Below are 14,324 nucleotides of genomic sequence, written 5' to 3' on the forward strand. Positions count from 1 at the left end.
ATCATCTCTTGGATGTGAACAAATGTTCTTAATTGATTATTTCTTTTCTTTTATCTTCTTTGTGGGAAGTGGAGAGGGGAGGAGAGAGGGTGTTCCAAACATCGATCTTTTTCTTTCTTTTTGATAGCATAAACTAAAAAGGCTAGACAATGGATAACCAACTCGCCACATCCTATAATATCCTATGCCACCACTTCTTTTCTTTTCTTTTCCATCTCTTTTATACCATTGAATTAAGTCTCATTTTTCACTCCCTCATATCTTCTTCATATCTTCTAAGCGACAATCATGGCTAAACCCCTCCCTCCAACACAAAGCCCAACCATTCTTGAACCTAAAACCCCTTTTCTTGATCAACCCCATAACACTGAAAATGCACTAAACTTCAACTTAGCAGTGATAATTGCAGCCCTAATATGTGCTTTGCTTTGTGCTCTTGGCCTAAACTCTATGTTACAATGTGTGCTTCAATGCACTCATAGGACTATTTCTGAGCCAGTTGAATGGGTAGCTTCAAAGAGAATGAACACAGGGCTTAAGAAAAAAGATATGGTTGCTTTGCCAACATCTACTTATAATAATGCAAATTCTAGTGCTTCTTCTTCATCATCATCAGTTTCAAGCTGTGCTATTTGCTTGTTGGATTTCATGGATGGAGAGAGAATTAGGGTTCTTCCTCAATGTAATCATTCTTTCCATGTTGCTTGTATTGATAAATGGCTGCTCTCGCATTCTTCTTGCCCTACTTGTAGGTTTCATCTCAATTCTGGTAATTGTTTGCCGTTTTTGTAGAATATATTGTCAAATCTCTTAATTGAAATGTCTTATATATATGATGAGAGTTGTTGTTTGTAATTGTTTTCGTCTCAAGTGTAATTTAAATTTTTCACTTTTGTGATTGTGTGCTAGTAAGACTAAGAATGTCATTGGTCGTCTATTGATGCAGGGCTTTACCTGCTAGTTTTACTATACCAACCATCTATTTCGTATTTCGTATTCTGTATTTCATATCTCTTATATTGATGTTATTTTATTATGCATTTTTATGGTACTAATATATTGGCTCTTGTTGCTTTTTTGAGCCGAGGATCTCCTGGAAACAGCCTCTCTACCCTTCGGGGTAAGGGTAAGGTCTGCGTACATATTACCCTCCCCAGACCCCACTTGTGGGATTATACTGGATTGTTGTTGTTGTTGTGATTGTGTGAGGGAGAAATGTCTTTTCACCAAAATTAGTTATCTGTCTACCAATTTATGGACATCTATTATGTGTCATATAAATTAAAATAATTCTAAACTATCCGCGCTCGCTAGTTCGACGAAATTAGTAGCTTCTAATTTAAACTCTATATTTGTCTTAAATTTTTTATTAAATATATACAAATTATTAAAACCGCCAATTAAAACCTTTCTACATCACCGAACGCATAAACTTCAAATCTTAATTTCACCTTTGCGTCAATCGAGGATCGGGCTAGCTAGCATCTCTTAATGCTGGAATATAAGATAGCAAATCTATCATTACTCCTACTCAAGTCTTGAATCAAAGTTTAGCTTCTTCCGAATTTGGAGCAAAGCAATATGAATTGTTAGGTAGAAACAATTAAATACCAGGAAAATTGTAACTTTAGTTAGAAGAAAAGTTATTACAAATGACGCAACAAAAATCAAAGTACTAAATTACTATACTAGCTATAGAAAGAAAGACTACCACATGATTAACTTTTTTATTAGACAATCTCCAACTAAGTGTAAACGAACTTAGAATATTCTTTTAGGAAATCTTGAATTCCTTTGACGACTTAATTTTTAATTTATTAAATTTAATGTTATGTGTCTATTTCATTAGTTAATCCAAAGAAGCCAAAGTGAACCAAGAAATACTAGTATAAAGATGACCACTTCTCACCATCAACATAGGCCATAGCTTTTGCAAGTGTTTGTTGCATTTTGGCCAAGCAACCTTAGAAATACGAGTAAAACAACAATTCGCGATTAAACAACTTCATACCAAGAGGGAAATGATATCTACAAAACCTAATATGTAGACAAAACTAGCAACTCAAAATTTGGCTTGGAAATTTTATTTTTCTCCAAAAGTGAAGCCCATTCTTAGTGTATTCTCACTTTGTTTGTCTTTTTTATTTCACATAAAGTAGTTAAATCGCCTTTTGGTATATCGTTTTCTTCCCCTTTTCTTTTTTCCCTATTTGTCGTCGCTTTGTTTATGTTGTCAACTCACACACACATTGTCTAGTTAAAAGGTGAGAATAGAAGTTGATACACTGACATGCAGTAGCGGAGCCAAAATCTTCCCCAAAGGGTGTTAAACTCTAAGAAAGTAAATATACATATAAAAATTAGGAGATTCATTATATAATATATATGTATAATTAAAAGATTAACGTATTTACACAATATAATTTTTTGGCAAAAGAGTGTCAATTGTCCCTTCCATCTGTGGGGAAGTTATGTGTGGCCAAGGGTGGTCAACTGAATATCTTTCGCCGAAAAAATTATATTGTGTATAGGGTAAAATATTAATCACTTGTTATTAATTGGAAAATATATTTTGAACACCTATGCATAGCCCACCAACAAAGGATGTTCAAATTTTTAACACCCTTATTGAATTTTCTAGTTTCGCGCCATCCATAAGAGTAGCTCCGCCACTACTGACATATATAACATGATATCTTGGACTATATAATGCAAGTATTGGTGGCAAAATGATTTTTTAAAAAAATAATTATTCACTCATATTATCTATTAAAAAAATAGGTTGGATAATGAATTTTTTTAAAACGGGTCAAATATGGATAAGAACCATATTATCCACTTAGAAAATGGATAATCAATGGGTTTAGCTTTTACATTTGAAAAGCCTCAAATTGGGGTTTCTCAAGTTTGGGAGACTAGAAATTTTTCTAAAAGTGATCATACTCAAGAAGTCATGGATAATATGGATATGCATATTATCCGCCAGTTAACCTATTTTTTATCTGTATTAAATATGGGTCGGATCGAATAATTTATTCATTTTTGCATTACTTGTTTTTTACCCGTCCAATCCGACCCGCCCGATTGCCGCCCCTAAATGCAAGTACCAAATGGAAACTCTCTCTCTCTTTTCTTTAGTTTTTCGTTTTTAGATACTGGTAAATGTAGTCGGAAGTTAAACATGCACATCTTATAATAGGGTCTCTTCTCACTGATATATATACTATCAAAATTGAAATTATGTGAACTAATTGGAAACACTTTTTTTCTTGCTTTCTAGCTGTAACCTTTTTATCTTCTTCTGGAAATACAAATTGGTTGCATTTGAAGTTCGAACAAATTTCCCATTGTCCAGATTAATAACCAAAATTTACCTCCTAAAAAAATTTCCGTTGTTAGTTAAAAAAAAATAGTTAAAAAAAAATATTAAGATACAAATTCGCACTATGGAGGAAATGTTTATGATTAACTATACTTTCAAAAAGAACTGAATTTAATCTCTGAAAATTTTGGTGGGGAGTTTCAATCTGCAATCATCACACGTGAAGTTTTTGGTCCAATTTGTAGTCATTGAATAAGATGACAACATTAGATCATGGGGAAGTTTTCAATTTTTAAAGGGATATTGATTATTTACTTTTACTGTGGATGAGAACACGCGGGAAGCGAGGCTCAGATGGTTCGTGCACGTACTGAGAAGAAGCCCAAATGCCTTAGTAGGGAGGTGTGAGCGATTGGTTTTAGCGGGTACGAAAAGAGGTAGAGGGCGGCCTAAGAAGTATTGGGGTGGTGATTAGGTAGGACATGGCGTGGCTTCAGATTTTCGAGGACATGGCCCTTGATAAGAAAGTGTGGAGGTCGAGTATTAGAGTTGTAGGTTAGGAGGTAGTTGAGCATTTTTCTACTTCATACCGGTGTGAGGCTAGTCTGATAGGGTTTTGTCTTAGACTGCTAGTGGTTAATGTTATGTTCACACTATTCTTCGTTTTGCATAGCGTTAGGCCTTATTTACCGGGTATTGTTAGTGTTTTTTTATCTAGTTTCTGGTTCTTATGATGTTGTTACTATTTTTATGGTTTCTGTTGATGGTACTGATATATTATCTCTTTTCGTCCTATTCAGCCGAAATCTATCAGAAATAGTCTTTCTACTTCCTCGGGGTAGGGCTAAGGTCTACGTACACACTACCTTCCTCAGATCTCATTTATGGGATTTTACTCGGTTGTTATTGTTGTTGTATAAGAATTACATACTGATTATACACAACTATATACATATTATACCTGAATTATTTATATATTATACATCAATCAGTTATTTTAAATTTAAGCGAATAAGTGGACGGCTAGGTTAATCCTTGATGTTTGTTTTTTCTTTAAAAACTGAGTAAACAATCAGGCAAGTTGGACAAATATACTAGAACGTACGGATCAATTAAAAGAGTCTTAAATTCTTTCTAATTGGCCATTATGAGGTTTCCACTTTCCACCATGTACGTACCTTTCTAACGTGGAATGCCATAAATGAAATGGCCGTAAATTTCATACATCCAAGAGTAAGAGATAGCTGTAAGTAGAAATTAGGCGTGCCGAATGATATAATGGATTCCAAATGGACCAAAACTAATTGCTGAATCTAACCATTTCTCTAGCTTATCTGGATTATTAATTAGGTATCCAGTACATAGAGATAAGTATGATTGTTCAACTTGTCTACTAGCTAAACATGGTAATGAAACAGCTGTCTATCCTATAGCTCGAAAGATCTAAATTTTTATGCTAATCCTTGTGGTTCTGTTCTTTCTAATCTTTTTCTAATGTTTCTTAATCATGCAACGTTTTGATTGACAAAGAAAGTTGAGTCAATTTGCGAAGAGATTTTTAATCCTGATCAATAAAAATGAAGCGCATATATACTCCGCATGCAGACTTAAAATTGCTCTGCAGAAGCTGTATAGAGTGGTCGCTCCTGAATATGAAGTCAAGAAACTGAGTCCTTAATATGCACTTGCCACAAGAAAGTTGCATTTTCGAAAACATATAATTATTGATCTCATATTAGACAAATCACTCTGTTTGACAGCGCTACAGTACAAGACTATGCTTGATCATGGTTTTACAACAAAACTAATTGCAACTACATCCTAACCAAAGAAAACATGCACATCGCAGGCGCACCCAACTGTTACACGTAATACATCTTCAACCAACTTGATTCATTAGCTACACTTTACACAGTGAAGCTCGCCACGAAAGTACCTTACTGTTCATAACTCGAAAAAGCGAGGAACCCTAGTCTTCATCTTCACCATCGTAGTATTCTTCATCATCGTCAGTGCTCCCATAATAGTAGTCATAATCATCATCGTCGTCTTCTTTGTCATATAGAAGCCCTTTTATACTCTTGGTCCTTATCTGTTCTTGAATCCGGTCTCTTATGACAGTGCCCTGTTGAAATCCCAAGACATGATCAGACGAGCGAAGTTAAACCACTCATACAGGGACATTCAGCACTTTGGGTTGCCAATGTGAAATCACTTGTGTGTGCTTAGTGCTAAATTTTTCTTTTGCCTAGCAACTATAGGGGATTGAGTACAAGATAGAGACAAGAGAAGAGGAGCGTGGGAAGGATGGGGGGATGGGAAAAGCAGGAGAGTGATCTCACCATCTTGTGGCAACCCTCTTCAAACATCTCAAGGAAACCAGCAACCAATCTATCAGCATTTTCCACCCAAATATTCCGATGCTTTGCTACTGTTTGTATCTGCAATAAATAGTCTTTCATGTTTTGTGCTAGAAGACTATAAATAGCTTAGACTGAAAGAGTATGATGACAGGCAATCTTCTTATGTTCATTTCATTAACATACATAAGAGCTATCAGAACGACTATGTATTGCTTCATTTATGATAACATGTTACAGAAGATGTAAAAAGAATCACGGAGAAGAATTTTTTTTTACGTTTTTATACAAACAATTCAGAGAGCTTTTTTTTCACACGGAAACCTAGCATCTCAGATGAGAAGTAGCATCTGCTATCATAGCTCATTCATCAGAAAATCGCAACTCCCACTGCCTCCACCCAAATTCTACTAGGTGATAAACTATTATGACTAATCAGTAGAATAGTAAGAGGAAAATTTACGGAGAAGGTAGTAATACACAGAGCAGCACAACATTAACCATAATCGGATGCAAGCTCATTTACAAAATAAATATATATTCCCTCCGGTTCAAAAAGAGTGTCCCCTTAACCTTTGTTTGTTGGTTCAAAATAAGTGTCCACTTACCAAATCAAGAAAGAATTAACCTTATTTTTCCATAATTGCCCTTATTTACATATTCCTTGAAAGTCTTTTAAATTACTCTAATTTTCTATGATATCATTAAATAGGAAATTTTAATTAGGGATAGTTTAGTCAAATTACCTATTTTTATTTTCTTAAGGGGTGTGCAAATGGATAAGTATTTTGAACCGGAGGGAGTATTATCAACCAAGCCACATCATAAGGCAAGCAAACCCAAAAGCTCATGAACACTTCATTACAGGTTGAGCGAACTACTAGCACTAATTTTAAAACTCCAGCACTCTCACAACAAAGGAAAGCATACCGATGCGGACCCAACAAAGTCAAACCATTTTCACCAAGGAATATACTGCTGCATCTAAAAGTGGTTGGACATATCACCCATAAGGAAATACAACCACATGCACAAGCATGGATCCATGCTAATATAGCTATTATGAAAATACGGATCGCTACTCTATTTATCCAAGTACCTATGCATGACATAATGTGAATGCTTCATCTCCTAGGGTGACAACTTGACCTAATGAAATGCTGTCAGCTTAAAATATGAAGGATCTAATAACGCGAGAAATGAGAGTTGTACAGAGATGATAAAAAATTGAACACCTAACACACAAAGCAATGTTTCTTTTCCCTCACTTTCAGTGATGGTATAATGTTGGAATTCCATTCTAGGATCAGGGGCAAATTTACCCCCATGATACAGTGCACATGAACCCATGGTCTTTCCGCCAAACTAGGCATTTTATGTACATATTTCCAAGAATTGATTTAAAATTATCTGCTGGTAGTCATGCTCCAATAAGGTTGAATGGTGGACTTGATTAAATGTTGAGTTATTTACCCAAAGGAATAGGGTTCAATTCCCACTTAATACTTTCTTTGTGCTCCTTTCTTTAATGGTGCATCCATGTTCTAGAAGTCTTAGATCTGCCTTTGTCTAGGATGTGCCAAACCGACCCATGTAACACTTCATATTATTCACATCTTATTAATTGTATCCTCCAACTCAACTTTACCTTACGCGTGCTCATACCGTTAGGATGTGCCAAACCGACCCATGTAACACTTCATATTATTCACATCTTATTAATTGTATCCTCCAACTCAACTTTACCTTACGCGTGCTCATACTGTTTCCAATACTACCCTTTCATTGCTCAAAGTGCCATTTGAAAAATAGACACTCAAGATCTAGCGGCTGGAGGACAGGCAGGGATCTTAATATCCTTTCCCCAGTTTTTTCCAGGTAATTGCCAACTATATTCCCAAACACAAACTCGCATTTGAAATTAAAGAAATGAAATGCATCATTAGAGTTTGTAAGTCATATAAAGAAGAGTATACCTTCTCTTCCACTTTTTCTTGTTGTTTCTTTACTCTCTCATGCAACTTTTTCAACCCCCTGTTCACTCTCAGCCTTTTTTCCTAAAAGAAGCAATAATGAGGTTAATACGTGGCAAAGCAAATAAAAAGCGAAATGTAAAGCTAATGCTAGCAGAAAGTCTACATCATCCAATTAAAACACTTTTTTCCTGGGAAAGGCAAGGTATTAAATCACCCAATTAAAACAGTAAAGAGCATACCTTCACGTAGCTTAGACCAAGATCCTTCCTTGAATATCCTCGGTCCAAATTGCGCATCACATATTCATTGTAATCTTTTACAATCCTCATTATTAAATCTGAAGTAGATATTCCATCAGTCCGCTTGGTCTCCAAAAACTTACCAATGGACTTAACCTAATAACACAGGTTTTGCAATATTCACATCAGACAAAGCTTCAACATGCATTGAGAGAGCATATCAAACTAGAAATCTTATAATGGAGGATCAACAATGAGTAAATCAAGAACGAATTTCATACAGCGTGTTAAAAAAGATCCACAAGTTGCAGATACCCTGGTATATGCACACAAACATTGTACAGATACAAATTCAATTCTTTCAAAAAGAAACATTAAGGAATAAGGTAGAAAGTCTCCTATGAATTATGATACAACTGAAGTTCATTATGGACTTACATACTCGTAAACATCATTTCCAGCTCCACTTGCATCTGCATAACTGACATGTCGAGACAAGAAGAGGAAATATTAAAAGATAAATATCTATGAACCAAAAGAAAACACAAAACAAACAAATAATACAAATTAGTTAGGCAAAGCTAATCCATCTTAAAGTAAAATAACGAATATAATATCAGAAGCTTCTCTAAATATCAGTTCCAAGGAATGAAGGAAACAAGGACCTCATGTAGATCAACAGAACTAAAAATTTTATGGGCCATTTAGCCTTACGGAAGAGCATCATGTGCCACATAGTCAATCTGATGTTTCTCAATGAACTCCGGAGTAACAACCCAAGGCGCATCTGGAATAACTTCATCAACCCATCTGCATCAATGCATACACGATTAACCTAAAATGAGGACAATATAGCACCCATAACACAATTTAAGATAAAGGGTGACATAACCCATCAGAAATTACATTATTAGACATTCTAACAGGCTAACAGCACGTGCAGCTTCAGATAAGAACATATTCAGAAGTAGGATTTCATGCAATATCATGCATATCACCTCCTAAGAAACCAAAAAATCCAGTAAGAATCAGAACAGTAATTCCTACTATTAGATAGTTATGTGTAATTGGTTGTGCTTGGTGTAATACAACAGAGTAATAGTAGTGTCCCATAAGTAGTGTCCCATATTATTTACCAATATATGTTTTTATCGTGTGCCTATAACAGGATCAGACATTAGGTTTCACGCATTCTCTCAGTCTTTTCTTCTTATCTCTTATTACTCGCTCAGTATCAGCCCTTGCTATCAGAAGTTTGCCGAGAAGTGTAACTTAGATACCGGTGACAATCCAGGAGAAGAAATTGTTGCCCTGTAACCTTCAATGAGTGCTTGCACAAAATCCAGTACCACTATAAGACAGAAATTTCCATGCAAGCACAACCCAAAAGGTATATCTAAGAGAAGAAAACTTTTGGGCTAAAATATCTCATCGGCTGGCCCGTGAGGTAATTTCCGGTAAACTGCTTTCTTGTGACTCGTCAATCTCAATCCCCCATCGAGGTTCTGACCAACTCTTATCACCTACCCCTAGCCCAAGACTGTCCACTTGTCAAGTCAAATTCCTTTATTATTTAGCACCTTTCAGTCAAATCCCAGAGAGCATTTTTGTTTTATCATCTTTATGACCACTTCCAATCTTTCTTTCCAGCATCTTTCAAGTCAAATCAAGTAGGCCATCTAAATCACTTCCACTTAAGTTTTCCGGCACCCTAAGTTGTCAAGTTTAGCTCCGACATCTCTAGCAATTACGCAGTGAGTTTTTTGGTTCAAACGATATTTTCCCCTCGAACAGGATATTTCAGCAACCTTTTCTGATGGCTGTTTTCCAACACTATTCAGCAAACTTAACTCAATATCCTGTTCCATCTTCCATCAGTTTCAGACCCTTTCTCTAAGGTTTTGTGGCACTTCACTCTATTTTTTGTATTCCTTATTGAGCTCTCTTTCAACCAAATATTCTATTTATTGGATTTAGACTCTTTATCGAAAAAGAAAAAGATATTCGGTCTGGTCTCTCAGGATAAAAAGAACATGGGCGGGTTGAGTGGATCACATTGTCATGAGCTAATTGTGCCACCCGTTAGTCGTGATAATCACAATGTATTTCATAATGCATCGAATCCAGAATTTCATGACAAACCAAGCACATAAATATTATTGTGACTTTGTCGAAGAAAAGATACTCTGAAGAAATATTGTCACAGAGTTGATGAAGTCAAACGATCAACTTGCATACAACATTCAGCAGATATCCTCTAACAGGTCACGTGTCACATACTTGGAACATACAACTTGATGCACCAACTTGAAGAGGAGCTAGCTAATTAAGTTTAAATAGTCATACCTAGTTTAACATAACAGTAGTCTCCCACATGGAGTAAATATGCTATGTAAATTGTAAATTGAATCTATAAATAAATTCAGGCATAAGACATTCGTCTTCACACCTCACCCTCACCCTTGTGTCTCTTATCTCACACCAACAAACCACATTTTTATACAAAATAGCTAGAAGTGACCTCAACCATTCATCTCATTGGGAACTAAAAGGCAAATGAACAAAACAAAATAAGAGTAAACAAAAGAATGGACTTCAAAAATAAATTACAGACGACATCCATTTTAAAAATCAAAGTTTCCCTCAATACACACAATATAAGAAACATCTACACGAAATTATAAATTTAAAGGTGCATATAAGTTCATATTTTTGAATACGTATTCTGAAGACACCAGACAACTGAATGAACAATTAGACACTTGATCATTTCAGTATTACCGCAATAAGAAAAAAACATTTCAGTAAATCTGACTGAAGCAAATGCTAAACTTTTAACAGAATTGACAACTCCATTGAACTAACTTGCAGTGGCGCAGAGATTCGTAGCGCTCCTTATCATTCATAACAGTTTTTCCCTTGTACATGTGGGTGATTTCATCATTGCAGCATCCAACAAGAAGATAAGTGTTGGGCAACCTACATTTTAAGCAATGAATAATTTAGTCCAAGTAAAACGTCAGTTCAATTTCACAAATTTGTCATGGCTTACAACTAATAAAATCCAAAGTAAATTAAAATGCAACTTAGGCAAACATTTACTGTTTTTCCCTTTTACAGGCTAACTATGGCACATCCCAATAATGAGTTTTGGCTAATAACATCCCTGAACTATATCCAACTTCAGTTACATCCTAAACCGTCATATAGTGAACAAAAAACATCCTTGAAGTATACAAAACTTTGTTAAAAGGGAAGATAGCGGTGCCCCACACTAGTTCACCATCCATACGTAACAACGCAAAGCCTTTCCCAAGTTCAGAGAACCCATAGAGGCTCTAGAAATTCTTTCCATGCAACCAAATCATGCGCGATCTCTTAGCTGCCGGTTGAATTATATAACAGCACTTTCGTGATAAAAAAACAAATTTTATTGGATGTTGAAGATTATAGTGGAGGGGACAGATAGTAGCATTTGCGGGGAAGTTGCATGTTTTTTGTTAAGGCTGTTAGTTCTCCTGACTTGTGAGACATATTGGATAATTTAGGGATTTTTTTTGTTCGCCGTGGTAGTACAAGGATGTAGTTTGAGTTTGAAGTACAGCTAAGGGAAGTTATTGGCCAAAACTCCCTAAACAACACTAGATACCTTTATCTTCCTACCAATATAGCTATGATGTAACTCTTCTCACCGAGGCTTAGGCAGAGCAATACAAATTAACCAGCTTTCTTTTTCTCCTATGATGGGATCCCTCTCATGACTGAACAAAATATACCAATTACCATTATCTTTTTAGTTCTGTCAGAAATCTAGCATCCCATTTGATAATATAAAAAATAGAAACTGGAAAATTTTATTACAATCAAAGTCTATTACTTCTAAAATCATGGAGTAATATGCCACAAAAAAACAAAATTGGAGGTTATAAAAACCATGAGTAAATAAAGGGAAACAAGAAGGAGAATAGAGGAGAAAGTAATATACAGTTTTTTGGCTTGTTCAAGGGCGCGAGCATGGCCGAAGTGGAAAAGATCGTAGATACCGTCAGCGTAAATACGGGCCGGTCGATCTGTTGGCGGTGGATTTGGTGGGATCGGTTTCAACCGTCGCGGCTGCGGCTGTTGTTGCTGTTGTTGTTGTAATTGTGGATCTTCGCTTCCATTCTCCATTGTTTCTTCCCCTCTCTCTCTGTGCTATTGCAATTGCAATTTGCTGTGCTTCCCAATATGCAATCGTAACGTCCAAATTGGAATTACTGTGTTCTTATTTATACATCTTTTGTTTCTTCCAATCCAGCCCCCACCCCACCTGCTAGCATCACACACCCTCAACACGGGGTACCGCGCCCGACCTCTCTTTACTCGTATTATATTTATCTCTATGATGTTAGTATTATTACTGAAAGTTTATTTTGTAACTTTCTCCTCTTTTTTTTTTTTTGGGTAGGAAAGTGGGCAAATCCCTATCAACAACAACAACAACAACAACAACCCAGTATAATCCCACTTAGTGGAGTCTGGGGAGGGTAGTGTGTACGCAGACCTTACCCCTACCCTGGGGTAGAGAGGCTGTTTCCAAATAGACCATCGGCATCCTTCCCTCCAAGAACTTCACACCTTGCTCTTGGGTAGACTCGAACTCACAACCTCTTGATTGGAAGTTCATAATATAGTTGTTCCTGTTGTCAGAGTGTCAATGGATATTCGAAAACCGACTAAACCGACCGAATCGTACCAAATCGAATTAATTTTTAGATTTCTTTTTAAGAAATTGTAGGTTTTTATATAAATTTATAACCGCACTGATAATTAGAGTAGGTTTTTTATTTTATAAAAATAAACCGAAAAATACCGAACCGTACCGAATAAATTTTATATGTAGAAAATATATTTATTTAGTAAGTTTAAAAATAATAATGCATTAAATTTTCTTTGAGCCTTGGAATTATGAAAATTATTATAAGCCAACAAGTAATTAAACTCAAAATACTAATTTCTAAAACCTATTATGTTACTTTTACTTAAACTAAGTTATTTCAAGTATCTTTATTAGCAAGACACAAAGTATTATAGCGATTATGAGTAGCAAACTACAATGTATTGAATATGTTTCCTTTCATATAATTTAGATGTATCTTTTTGAATATTTAATCTTCTATAGACTTTATTCTTGAGTCCTAGTTTTGTATATCTTTTAACTCGTATGATTAATATTTTCTTTGCCTTTGTTTGATTTTTTTTACAATATTGTAGAATAGTTGATGGATCTATACTCTAGCCATCTTTTTTTTAATTCATCACCCTTTAAACAGTAAAAATGTCTAGAGAGTTTTGCTAAGTCCTATAAAAGAACGTATGTTATTGCAATTTTACTTCTACTGGTGAATTTTACATGATATTTAAAAAAATACCAAAAATTAACCGAACCGTACCGATACCGAAAAGAAACCGACATGATTGGGACGGTTTCAAAAAGTCTAATTTTAGTTATATATAATAGAATAATCGAAAAATTGGTATGGTACAAATTTTATAAAATAACCGGCCGAACCGAACCATTAACACCCCTGCCTGTTGGAACAAGAAACATCAAAAGGTCAACAGCATAAACACAATTTTTAATATATCTAGACTTCCTAATTTCTTTTATATTATTTAAAATCTACACATAATATGTGAGATACTTCCACATCACTAAATTCCAATTTGTTAAATAAAATGACAGGAAAAAAAAAAAGGAAAGCTCGTTTGAAGAATTTGGTAGAGAAAACTAGTGTATGACAACAACTATAATTATATCTCAAATAAATTTGTAAGTTTTAAAAAAAATATCGTACAGATCATCATATGATTATCAAATGTGAAAAAAAACAAAATAGAAATTTAAATTATATGGAATATCAATATTTCCTTGTTTTTGTTTGGGGGTTGAGGTGGGGGCCTTAGACATGCAAATACAGAATAGAGTAGTTCCTTCAGTTCCTGTCGTCTTCTTAATCTACAAATTTATCTTCCTTTCCTAATTTTCTCGTTATTTTCTTCCTTTTCGCCGTGATGAATCTATTTTCTCATTTATATTTTTGGGTAACTCAAAAAGCAAAGGGATAAATGCAGCGGGAATAATTGGTAGAGCCTCGTGGTGCTGTGGGTCCTAAATACTTTTCCCCTTCAATGACACGTATCAGCGCTTGCATTGTGGGTCCCAAAGGGCACGCCTCTACCGCTTTACGTTTTGCTTTACGCATTCGGTTCAAACTAAAACGGCAAAAATGCCTCCGGCACTTAAACATGTACCCTATTGTCACGTAAATAAACTTTCAAAATTCCTATATAAACACTTAAACTTGAATATAAGTGAACTAATAAACACTTCTTACCTATGACTCATCACAAACGTGACAATCCAGTTAGTTTATTGAATAAAAAC

At 35.2% G+C, this 14,324-nt stretch overlaps 2 protein-coding genes across 2 annotated transcripts; one reads left to right on the forward strand and one right to left on the reverse strand.

The window, feature by feature from the left end:
• The first annotated feature begins 288 nt into the window (after window positions 1-288).
• Window positions 289-792, forward strand: LOC107785242 (putative E3 ubiquitin-protein ligase ATL44). Its single transcript, XM_016606496.2, has one exon. The coding sequence runs from the start codon at window positions 289-291 to the stop codon at window positions 790-792; it is 504 nt and encodes a 167-aa protein (XP_016461982.2).
• A 4,234-nt stretch (window positions 793-5,026) lies between these two features.
• On the reverse strand, window positions 5,027-12,226 carry LOC107760631 (choline-phosphate cytidylyltransferase 2-like). Its single transcript, XM_075250054.1, has 8 exons — window positions 11,883-12,226; window positions 10,763-10,876; window positions 8,612-8,707; window positions 8,336-8,378; window positions 7,898-8,053; window positions 7,659-7,739; window positions 5,665-5,763; window positions 5,027-5,447 (listed from the first exon to the last, which is right to left on the reverse strand). The coding sequence occupies exons 1-8, from the start codon at window positions 12,065-12,067 to the stop codon at window positions 5,292-5,294; spliced, it is 930 nt and encodes a 309-aa protein (XP_075106155.1). The 5' UTR covers window positions 12,068-12,226; the 3' UTR covers window positions 5,027-5,291.
• Window positions 12,227-14,324: the final 2,098 nt, after the last annotated feature.

Source organism: Nicotiana tabacum, chromosome 3 (genome assembly GCF_000715075.1).
Source record: "Nicotiana tabacum cultivar K326 chromosome 3, ASM71507v2, whole genome shotgun sequence".
In the NCBI taxonomy this organism is placed as follows: domain Eukaryota; kingdom Viridiplantae; phylum Streptophyta; class Magnoliopsida; order Solanales; family Solanaceae; genus Nicotiana; species Nicotiana tabacum.